The 11,404-nt window shown below is 35.2% G+C and overlaps 3 protein-coding genes across 4 annotated transcripts; 1 reads left to right on the top strand and 2 right to left on the bottom strand.

The window, feature by feature from the left end:
• On the bottom strand, positions 1,046-5,920 carry LOC107626344. The gene is made up of 8 exons (XM_016329209.2): positions 5,816-5,920; positions 4,424-5,780; positions 2,735-2,785; positions 2,546-2,653; positions 1,822-1,917; positions 1,557-1,655; positions 1,416-1,475; positions 1,046-1,329 (listed from the first exon to the last, which is right to left on the bottom strand). Exons 2-8 carry the CDS (start codon positions 5,462-5,464, stop codon positions 1,264-1,266), a joined length of 1,521 nt encoding a protein of 506 aa, XP_016184695.1. The 5' UTR covers positions 5,465-5,780; positions 5,816-5,920; the 3' UTR covers positions 1,046-1,263.
• Positions 5,842-8,413, top strand: LOC107626342 (theobromine synthase 2). 2 transcript variants are annotated; one of them, XM_016329206.2, is made up of 5 exons: positions 5,842-5,945; positions 6,337-6,448; positions 6,946-7,359; positions 7,472-7,729; positions 7,869-8,413. In XM_016329206.2, exons 2-5 carry the CDS (start codon positions 6,371-6,373, stop codon positions 8,223-8,225), a joined length of 1,107 nt encoding a protein of 368 aa, XP_016184692.1. In that variant the 5' UTR covers positions 5,842-5,945; positions 6,337-6,370; the 3' UTR covers positions 8,226-8,413. The 2 variants fall into 2 exon arrangements, with proteins under 2 accessions (XP_016184692.1, XP_016184693.1); XM_016329207.2 differs by lacking the exon at positions 5,842-5,945 and adding an exon at positions 5,954-6,152.
• LOC107626343 lies at positions 8,564-10,862 on the bottom strand. Its single transcript, XM_016329208.2, has 3 exons — positions 10,506-10,862; positions 10,266-10,339; positions 8,564-9,460 (listed from the first exon to the last, which is right to left on the bottom strand). The coding sequence occupies exons 1-3, from the start codon at positions 10,523-10,525 to the stop codon at positions 8,742-8,744; spliced, it is 813 nt and encodes a 270-aa protein (XP_016184694.1). The 5' UTR covers positions 10,526-10,862; the 3' UTR covers positions 8,564-8,741.

The following is an 11,404-nucleotide window of genomic DNA, read 5'->3' as shown; positions in this document are numbered from 1 at the left end:
ACAAATCTCCATGCCTAATATATTATTGTCATGCCTTTCTATCTTATATGGTGTCAGTATCTCATTATCGTATTTATAATACCATAAGTATATGGTCCTTTGAGTGGAGAATAAGTAGAATTTTAATTTTAAGTTTTTATATAAATATACAAAAGGTTAAATTACACTTTTAGTTCCTATAGTTTCCCTTTATGAAGCTCTTGGTTCAGCACTCAATGACATGGAAAATGCTATAATCTTTTATGTTATATGTTATTTATATATATATATTATATTCACCGAGTGTGTCTAAGACAAAATATAGAAACAATGGAGAAAAATCGTGTCATCATTCCTGTTTTAACTATATGCACTTTTGGTTTAGGAATTTTGAGTAAATTTTGTCCAATATTAGACTGCAGAGGGTTATTTTACCTATTTTTTTAGTTTTTTTCATATCTATATCTTTCTATATCTAATGTATTGTAGGGTTTGATTGAAGAAGCAAAATTGGATTCAATGAACATGCCAAGATATGATGGTACACCAGATGAAGTGATACAAGTGATTGAGTCAGAAGGGTCGTTTTACTCTTTAAAAGCTTGAAGCTATCAATAACCCTTGGGATGAGGGTTTGAACTTTGAACAAGAAAATGGCAATTATCTTTCTATTTTGAGCGCAGATTTTTGCCAGTAAAAAATGTATTCTCGTAGTGTTTGTTTTTTGAAAAAAAGAAAAGAACGGTCTCAATAAACTAGACCCATGCTTCGAGTTGTTTCATGCCAAAAATAAACTCGAACACTTAAGAAATCTGTAGGACAGGCAGATTCACACCTCTTACAACCGACACAGTCCTCCGTTCTTGGGGCAGAAGTTAATGCAGATACAAGTGCTGATTTCATAGCCAAACATGTAAGGGCCACTTGTGAACCAATGATAAATGCAGAGTTTGATGAAGGAATAATTGATGAGTTACTAAAATTTAGAAAAGGCTATTGCCACTATATGCTTGAGTGAAATAAGATTTCTAATAGAAATGTAATATCTAAAGCAAGAGGAAACCTCTTGCATTACCGTTCCATTTGCCTTTATGAAGACACGATAAAAATACATGCAAAATTTCGAAGATAATGCTGCCAAGAACTTGGTGGGAAGAAATACAAAGAAACAATGAATTGAGGAAACTGGCCTCCAATTCATGTTAAGTGATTTAAGAAACACTATTAGAGGATTCAATGCAATACATCCCCACCAGCAATGAACTCAGCACAATACAATCTCCATTACAATAGATACTTTTCTACCACAGTCCGGCCGAACTTCTCTTGTACATCTCTCGGTGTTTCAATCTGAGAAAAGCAACAAATTCATATCAAATACAATGACGGAATAACCATTTTGAATGATTGATTTGAATCATCAACAAGATACTAACCGCATTAAGGGCTTTGAAGACAGCCTTAACTGTATTATGCGGATTTCTGGAACCGATGACCTATCGAGCGCAACTAAAATTAGAGCAAGGACTATATTTACAGGAATACGCTTTTATTGATTGTATTCGAATGTCAGTTACCTTTGACTTGACATTCTTAAAACCAGCTAAATGCAGAATGGTTTGGACTATTCTACCAGCTTTCATGCCAGTTGTGGTGGAAGCAGGCCAAAGGTACACCTAAAGCATAAATACATGGAGTAATCTCAACTATTAACAAGGATAAGCAAAACACTTGCAATTCTATCCACAAAAACAAAGCCCCATTACAATTTCATTATAGAAGCTAAAATTAATCAGAGTGATAAATCTGGGAAGTACTACTAAAGGGAAATGGATTACATACCTTTGTCTTTTTATATGATGTTTGTACAGCATGTGCAATTGTGTGTTCCTCGTGTCGCTCCACAGAATGCAAATTCTGAAAGCATTTCTCATATGCCTGATTGTGGAAAAATCAACGATTAATTCAATACTCTATCTAAACAATAACTTATTAAACATAAATCACTCAAGGTCTATTTTCACTTAGATTGAAAAAAGAAAAAATATAGGTACTCTTATTAAAGGCTTATAAACACATATTGAGTTCTTCTAATTCGCTAATTAAAAGATCAACGGTATACGGAATACTATGCGTGTGTATGTATCTTATAAATCTATAATGCAACCTGCACTTTGTGTTCAACTCTCTTCAACTGACTCAAACAAAAGTATACAGTAAAATGAGATCCAAATTTAATTTGAGATTAGAATAAAGCATATTGAATAATAAACAGTTTTGAAAGTAAAATTTAACAATACAACATATTTGGATACTTCTATAATAATTAAGAATGATAAGTTAATTGAATTTACAAGAAAGCATGTTCAAATTAGCAAGATGTGCACGTTTGTGTACTGAGTAAAACATGTTTTAGGTTTATTTGAAATCCTAAAGCAACTGATGGTGGAACAGAGGCCACCAATCCCAACTCTCACTGTCTCCCAACTTTCACTGTCTGAAGAACAGATTAACTGCCAAAGAAACCTTAAACAGAACTTGAAAGGCAAAATAAGAGAGTCAATACCTTCTGAAGGGCAACTGGAATTGCAGGGCCTTTGGCTTTGGCAAAACCGACAACCCCATTGTAATTGCCACAAGCTAACATAGCAGTGTACTTAATAACTTGTCCTCCCTACACCATGAAATAGAAAACAAACTAAGCACATAGAAAAAAGTGGAAACCATGGAAGGAAGTAAAAAATCTGCGGAGTACCTTAGTTACTTTACACGTTCTATTCACATCAATCAATTTCACATCAAAACCCTGGTAACATATATAACATCCCAAAAAGGACAAAATCTAAAGTTAGATCTATTAAAAGCACAAATATGACAGCGGAAAAAATAACTAAATTTACAAACTCATATTAACAAACAACACAATGAAAGTGCACAATGTAAAGATCAAATAAGAACTCCCTCTATGAACTACAAAAGAAATGCAATATCTTAAAAAAAGATCAAGATATTAACACGTATTGTATACATATAACAATTTTCATTAAAAAAATCAACATAGGTATTTGTATATATAAAGATGGATGTGAAGCAAGAAATACAGGATACCTAAATAAGGGGGGTCATTTTGGCACTTAGCACAGAAAAATCATTCTTCAAAAATGGTATACCCATGAATATCTCTGAATGGGAAATTCAGGCAAGGGATAACAATAGAACTAAATCCTCGAGGAAACAGAAAAATATATAGCCATTATTTCGCGAAAGCATATGCCAGCAATCTATATGATATCTGCTTATTAGAGTCAATAATTAAAATGTCAAGAATCACCAAAGCTAAAAACCAACTTGGAGGGTTAACCAAAAATATCGATCTTGTAGTCACACAGAATGTGCCCCACCTACTCAGATAAACTTTTGTGATCACAAAATTACTCAAAAATAGAAAATCAGTTTACTTTTTAAGGATTTTCATTTGGAAGTGTGTTTTTTATGGATGCAAGATTCGGGATTTTTTTCTCTCTTCTTTTTTTTTTTTTTAAATTATAAATGATGTCACTTGATCAAACAAAAAGATCTTATTCAATTGGACTTGTCTGAAATTTCAGTTTACCCTCCAATCAAATTCACTGCAGAAGGAAATGATTCTAAATTCAAACAAACATACCAAAGGTCAACTAGCTTATATATATATACTTGTTCAGATAAAGAATTTAACAGTAAAGTGCCTCACAAAACTTCTGAGACAATATATAGAGAAAAACTTTTCTTCCTGTGAGGAGAAATGGAGAATATAAATGAGAGGCAGTGATATAATTTTTGCACTTTGCTTAATAATGGAGCATAAAATAAGGTAAACAATAGTATGGTCCAAAATAACAGCAGAAGCTAAATCCTTAAGGTAATGTTCTGCAGAGAAAACTTTTCTTTAGGCAGCATATACTAGATTACAAAAAGAAAAAGTCTAGGGGGCCAGCAACTTTGTTAAATTCTAGCCAACATGTAACCAGCAAAGGAAAGTGAATCATTGGATGAAATCTCACACCAATCTCACACCATTAAAACCATCATTGATGGCTACAAATCACAAAAGTTGCTAGTCCCCTAGCATTCCTCTTAAAAAAATATCCATAGGTACTCTAGCAAGAAAACTTACTAGCATTTTCAGTACATAAAATTCTCATAGAAAAAATGAAGCGAACAATTAACTGTAACAAAATCCTTCATATTGAAAGCAAACACACAGAGACAGAGCCGATTAAACTGCAGCACTAATGGTTTTTAATTCTCATACCTAAGAAAATTACTTTCTGAATGGTGCACTCATTAATCAACAAATGTGAGTAAAATAATTGATAATGTGAAGCCAATGAGCATGAATTAAAAAGACCACATCCACAGGCTATAAAGTGAAAAAAATTAGGCATGTATGAGATGTGAATACCTTCCTGTAAAGAGGTCTTCTCTTCTTCTCGGTCAACTCATTCCTCTCCTCGGCGAGATCTCTAATCTCTTCCTCCAAAAGCTTACCCTTCCTCCCAAACGTGTACTCAAGTTCAGCAAGTTTCTCCTCGAGTTTCCTATCAATGGCATCGAGCTTCGCCAGCAGCATGTTGTCTTTCTCCTTCATGTCATCAAACTCCTCCTCCTCATCATCATTATCAACATCTTTAGCATCCTCATCGGCTGCTGCATCAGCATTCTCTCCCTGCGTAATCCGATTCTCCTTCTCGAATCCCGCATTCTGCAACGCATCCACATTAGGCCCAAGCTGCTCGTGCTGAATAACTCCGTAATTCGCAGGGTTTTCGGGATCATAAGCCTCCTTCCACTGCACCAACCTCATTGCCCTGTTCAGCTTGTTCTGCAGAATAAACTTCTGCTTCTGATCAGTCTCCACCTTGAGACGATTCATGAGCTCCCCAATTACCCTGTACTCCGGACGCAACTTAAAATGCTTCTCCTCAAACTTATCAATCCTACTCATTAGTCTAAAAGCTTCGTCGAAAGTCTCGGCCTCGACGAAACTGTTAAGCAAGTCTTTGTGCCTGTTGAACTTCTTCTCGAAGTCATTGAAGCGGTTCTGGATTGCCTCGGGGGTGAACCTCTCGTCGTCTTCGTCGGTATCGGAATCAGAAGGCTCCTCGAAGAGGTTGAGATTGGATTCCTTATCCTTGACTCTCGCCTTCTCGAGCTTCTCAATGAGGGGAGCCACGCCCATGTAGTCCTCTTCGCACTCGGCGTCGATGTCGGCGGTGTCCAATCCGGCCCTAATTCGCTGATCTCTCTCCCGGAGCCTCTCGTTCTCCACTTCGGCGAGGAGGTCCTGCACTATTTTCGACGATGCTGACGTGGACGATTCAGCAGAATATCGACGCTTTGGGAGACTGAAGGGCGGTTTCGCTGGGTTTCTGACGAGATTGGTGACGTACCTGCGTCTGAGGATCTGTGAGAACACATTTCTGCCAAATTGAATGTACCTCATTAGGGAGTAGGAACAGGAACGAGCTCCACGGTCAAGGTGACGGCAGCGGGATGCTGATAACGCCGGTGAGGGTAGGGTAGGGAGTTTTGAAGTGTTTTGATATCAATGATTTTTGGTATTGTTTTCTTATACCCATTCTGAAAGCCCAATATCCAAAACGCCAAAAAGAGCAGCCCAAATACAATTGGGCCCAATATTAATCCAACCGAAACTTATACAACCGCCACCATAAACCTTCACATTTCAGCTACAGCTTAGGGAGTTTTGGGATGTTTTGACTATTGACTAGAATATTTGACGAAAAATCACGCTTCTTGTATCTATCATTAAAAATTAGAGTAAATGATATAAATATTTGACTATTGACTAGATATAATTAGATATCCATATTCAATTCATATAAATGATATAAATATAATCATAGTACTTGGGTCGGCATTCTATAATTTCTACTTTTATTAATATAGAAAGGTTATCACAGGTATGATTGTATGTTATTGATACATTAATTGATGTTCCATTTTTTTAAGCGTTAGGATAAATATTTACAAACGATGAAATTGGACAACAAATTTATCTAATGACCTTAATTTTTTTTTAATGCATCTTGAAAGAGACACAAATTTATAGCATTTTGCAGCTTTATATATGATCTTAGAACTTAGAAGAGAATCATCATCATCACAGGGTATGCTAACACAAGGTAATTTTTAAAAGAAAAACACACAAATAAATAAGCTCATGTTTGTGTCATTTAATTTAGGAAAAGCTTTTGGTGTGATAACTTTGGAACTACTTAGCAATATGTGATAACTTTTTATATATATTAACTAACTATAATTATTATTATTATCATTTCTATGGTTCCTTAGGTTTTTGAATCTTTGATTATCTTTGCTGTGATCAATGGCAACAAGAAGCAAGTTCATTCACACTAAGGGTGGAGTTGGAGAAACAAGCTATGCTAACAACTCATCACTTCAGGTTCTCCATACTACTTCTCTCTTCCTCTCTCATATTGCTTGCACACTTGATCATCAACTGTTTTTCTTTTTTCCTGAAAGTTAAAGCAGCTAAACATGGATCATGTTATTTCATAATAAGAGTTTCTTGTGATTCTTTTTAACAAGTATGAAAATTGGAGAATTTGTGGGAGAATTGTATGACATAGAGAGAAATTGAAAGAAGAGAGAACATAAGAGATGGGAGTTGACTTTTCATTCAGTCATCCACATTTGCTTTCTCTACTAATCTAGCTATTTTGAACCAATCCATGTTACACTATTCATCCTATTTTATGTTGAAATTTTTCGTTTAATTAGAAGTATTATCGGCAACAAGGATGGAAATCTAAACGTTGTAATTACATAAAAGTTCTGATATCTTATTGTGAAATCACTCATATCTAGAAAGCTTTTTCCTTAGTTTTGCACAACATTGTTAATCTTGGATTATATTGGTTTATAACTTATTCCTTGTAGAGTAATCTAATGTCCAAAGTGAAACCTATGCTGGAAGAAAGTATAAGGAGCCTCTATAGCAGCTCTCTACCAAGTTGTCTGAAAGTGGCAGATTTAGGATGTTCTTCAGGTCCCAACGCACTCAAATTAGTATCTGGTATCATTGATATTGTAGATTCTATAAGCTGCAACCTTGATAATCATGATCATGAACCACTTGCATTCCAATTTTTCCTGAATGATCAATTTCGGAACGATTTCAACAACATATTTGAGTCACTACCTCAATTCTATGAGAGGCTAATGGAAGAAAAGGGAGAGAGACTCGATTCGTGTTTCGTGAATGCAACACCAGGGAGCTTTTATGGGAGACTCTTCCCTAACAATTCCATTCACTTATTTCATTCCTCTGCCAGTCTGCATTGGCTCTCTCAGGTTAGGCTAACTTCAATGATCTTCAATTTATAATAGGATTTTGCTAACGAGTGCACGATAGCAAAATCCATTATGTACTGATAGTGTAAAACATTTCTTCGTTCTATTCCAGACCCCGAGGAGATTGGCTAAGGGAACTGGATTGGTTAATAAGGGAAACATTTACATAACAAGAACAAGCCCACCAGAGGTGTACCAAGCATATCTTGATCAGTTTCAACATGATTTCAGTGCATTTCTAAGATCTCGTGCAAAGGAATTAGTGCAGGGTGGTGGTATGTTTCTGATGTTTCTTGGCAGAGATCAAAATTCTGAAATGATATCCCCTTATGAAGTTCTTGGTTCAGCACTCAATGACATGGTTTCAGAGGTACATATACACATACATGGAAAATTCTATAATCTTTTCTGTGATATGTTTTGTTAAGAAACAATAAGCTTATGAAGTATGTTACATATTTTTACCTATTTTTTCATATCTATATCTTTCTATATCTAATGTATTGTAGGGTTTGATTGAAGAGGCAAAATTGGATTCAATGAACATGCCAAGATATGGTGGTACACCAGATGAAGTGATACAAGTGATTGAGTCAGAAGGGTCATTTACTCTTCAAAAGCTTGAAGCTATCAATAACTCTTGGGATGAGGGTTTGAAAAAGAACAATGGCAATGATAATGTAGATATGAGTGCTGATTTCATAGCCAAACATGTAAGGGCCACTTGTGAACCAATGATAAATGCAGAGTTTGGTGAAGGAATAATTGATGAATTATTCCTTAGATATAGAAAGAAGATTGTGATGAAGTTAGAAGAAGAAAAGTTAGAGTATACTATGTTGGTCATGTTCATGACTAAGAAGTGACATAAATTGTTGAGCAATGGAGCCGCTAAGTATTGTAATAAACTACACAAGAAATTTAAGTTCTTGATGTCTAAAATGTCCAACAGGATTGTAAAGTTCATTCATGATGAGTCAATCAACTCACTTCTGTTGATGATAAATATCCTAATAAGATATGCTTGTTTGAGTTGTGTGATTATTTGAAACAATTCAGATTTTTCCAATGTTTAAATTCACATTTTCATCTCAATGACCACTTTAACTAGGAATTAGATCTCAGTTGAACTCGCACATAATTGAAAATATCCAAGCAAAGATTCAGAACTCAAGTAACAAAAAGCAAAAAGTATCCAAAAACAAGAAACAAGATGTACAAACAAAAGTATAACTTCATGTAGTTCCATCACTATAGAGTCTTTCAATCAAATTTGTATTTGCTTACACACCAAGATGGAAATGAAAAATGGACATGAGAATCATTTTTTGAATAGTCTTAACAGAAAATATTTTAACAAAGACAACAACAAGCACTTATAATCAATGACTAAGAACTTGAGGCTGAGAAGAAGATTGAGGAGGTGCAAGAGCCACAGGGATTTGTGGTTCAACAACCTGAAGCAACCCAGTGGCCAACCTTCTAGTCAAGTCTTCCACTTGCAACTTAACCACATCTCTCCTCATTCCGATGTCAGCAGCATATCTACTCGCACAGTACACTCCGATCGCTGTCGCTGCCATTCCGTAAACATTGGTAGTTACCAGCCGAAGTGGCGTGGAAAGAACGGCAGCAAGAGGTCCGCCTATGATGGAAACTGCCTGGCCACTCTGTCCCATAGTTCCTTGTTCGACAACTAGGAGGCCGGTTTTGCAGTAGATGGCAAAGTCTTCACAATTGTTCTTGAAAACATTGTAGCAGCCAAATCCATTTTCAAGCAGAAACTTTGCTCGATGGACGACAATGTCATAGTCATCAGAGACTGCAAGAGTACATGTTCCACCGCGGGCTTTTGCAAGAAAGAGGGCAGGGGTGACAGCGTACTCGAACCGATACAGGACGCCACCGGATAAGAAGCAGTTCAGGCAAGAGACAACCACCCCATGCCCCTCTTGGGGTGCTGTGCCTGTGCATGTTGGGCAGGCTTCTCGAGATCTAGCCGGTCCTGAACTAACAAGGAGAAGATCGAGCACGGTACCAGTTCCTACTTCTTGCCCGCGTCTAGTGAAGTGAATGACTTTGTCATCTCCAACAAAAATTCCTGTTGTTCAGACAGAATGAAAAATCGTCACAACACGAGATTATCTACCATATGATACTGTAGAACAATGCCAAAGTCTGCAACCACAAAGTATACTTCAAATAAGGAGGCCCTTCAAAACACCATGTCTAATGCATTACTCATTTACTTGTACCACATTATACCATTTCGTGTATCACGTAGCTATGTGGCTCACAATTGTTTCTCACTTAACCACTATCGCAATTGACTTGAGACATGTCAATAGCACAAAAATGTAGGAGTATGACCTTGAATCCAATGTAACTAAAAATCTCTGCTCTACTAGTAACCTTGGCTCCATCTTAATCTAAACTTTTCATGAATTGTCCCATGGTTTTTAATGTTTCATAATTTTAACAGCAAAAGGACTAGTTTCTCCATTATATAATCTCATTATATCCACCAAAACTGTCACTTAATCCACAGAAAATATGCTATAAACTTAAATAAGACTACAAAGAGGACAAAATTATTTGTGGTTCAAGGCTACCCTAAATTGAAATCACCAAAACCAGCCAAGTTACTCTTAATTAAAACTCTAAACTACCATCCATAAAATTGACAAAATGCTTATTATCCATTGCTTCTTTTGATCATTGTTACACTAAAGCTTCACCAAAAACTTAATAATTACTAAGTACTAACTATATCTCTACTCCATTCACTCATTTTTCTTCTTTACACTATTGAATCAAAACCTTAACAAGCTAATATGATCAAAATAATAAAAACAAAACCAAAACCAAAAATCAAAACCAAAAAAAAAAGAGTAAGAGAGAGAAACCGTGATGAGCATAAATATAAGCAGTCCTCCATGAATAGATGTGATCTCCCGGTTTCAAGCTCTCTCTACTCACTCTGCACAATCCACCATTTCCATTATTCAAAAATTTTTTTGGGTGTTCATAACATAAACAAAAAAACAATACTCCAAATCAAAATCCGACCCAGAATTCAATAACACACCATAAACATAACAAGTTACGAAAAATTCAAACTTTTTAAGAATTTAACAAGATTTTACCTGTTGGACAGCAACCCCATATCTTAATGTTTATTTTTCTTCTTCTCCTCTTGCAACAAGAACAGGAACAACCTCTGAATTCGATTCCCCTCTCTCTAACGCAGTTAAAGGGAGAAGAACAGGAAACTGTTGGAGATGAAATGACGATGGTGCCCTTCCGGGAAGCTTCGCCGTTAAGGAAAGAAAGAGAAGGAGAAGGTGACGGTGCAAGGGAAAATGAATGATAAAATGATGGACACGTGGCACCTCACGTGATGATGCTTATGCTTGTTGGAACTTGAAGGCGTAATAAACTAATAATGAAACGAATACAAAATCCAAGGCGATAAGAGATAAGAACTTAAGAAGAAATTAAGTTGCAATTTTCAGATCTTTTGGGTGTCAAGTTGCAATTTGTGAATATGTTATATTACACGTTAATCTACACGTAAAGTAATAACGACCCTAACGAATCTAACCCCCCATTATTTGTGGGCTAAGGTACTTTGGGCTTCAGATATTTTTCGCTAGATACCCCCTCAAATAAAATTAAATTTTTACCGATAATGATTTTATAATGAAATAATAAAATTTAAAAAATAGGTTTGATTTAATCATTTTGATAATTAACACTAATAACCGTTTTCAGTGTATTAAACCAGCAAATTAATTCTTTTTATTATAAACTTAGTTAAAAAAAATATTACACGACAAATATTTGATATTTTCACTATATATTATGATAAAAATTTTTTTTAATAACAAGTCGTTAAGACTATAGATAAATTTATTTTTTTAATTAATTAATAAACTAAAATAGTTTAATGTTATAAAAAAATTAAATAATTAGATTATTTAATTTTTTATTAAATAATATTTAATTTTAAAATAAATTTTTAAACAATAGCTGCTTATCCAAC

Source organism: Arachis ipaensis, chromosome B02 (assembly GCF_000816755.2).
Source record: "Arachis ipaensis cultivar K30076 chromosome B02, Araip1.1, whole genome shotgun sequence".
NCBI lineage: Eukaryota > Viridiplantae > Streptophyta > Magnoliopsida > Fabales > Fabaceae > Arachis > Arachis ipaensis.
Note: the sequence above shows the minus strand (reverse complement) of the source record. Positions and strands in the feature narration are given on the sequence as shown.

Coding starts and splice junctions, on each gene's coding strand:
- LOC107626344 (XM_016329209.2), bottom strand. CDS start 5,464: ATGAGGTACATTCAATTTGGCAGAAATGTGTTCTCACAGATCCTCAGA. Junction 2,786..4,423: donor GAAGACCTCTTTACAGGAAG/GTATTCACATCT, acceptor ATATGTTACCAG/GGTTTTGATGTGAAATTGAT. Junction 1,918..2,545: donor TTCCAGTTGCCCTTCAGAAG/GTATTGACTCTC, acceptor TTCCACAATCAG/GCATATGAGAAATGCTTTCA.
- LOC107626342 (XM_016329206.2), top strand. CDS start 6,371: ATGGCAACAAGAAGCAAGTTCATTCACACTAAGGGTGGAGTTGGAGAA. Junction 7,360..7,471: donor GTCTGCATTGGCTCTCTCAG/GTTAGGCTAACT, acceptor GTTCTATTCCAG/ACCCCGAGGAGATTGGCTAA. Junction 7,730..7,868: donor TCAATGACATGGTTTCAGAG/GTACATATACAC, acceptor AATGTATTGTAG/GGTTTGATTGAAGAGGCAAA.
- LOC107626343 (XM_016329208.2), bottom strand. CDS start 10,525: ATGGGGTTGCTGTCCAACAG. Junction 10,340..10,505: donor ATGGGGTTGCTGTCCAACAG/GTAAAATCTTGT, acceptor TGGATTGTGCAG/AGTGAGTAGAGAGAGCTTGA. Junction 9,461..10,265: donor TTATATTTATGCTCATCACG/GTTTCTCTCTCT, acceptor TCTGAACAACAG/GAATTTTTGTTGGAGATGAC.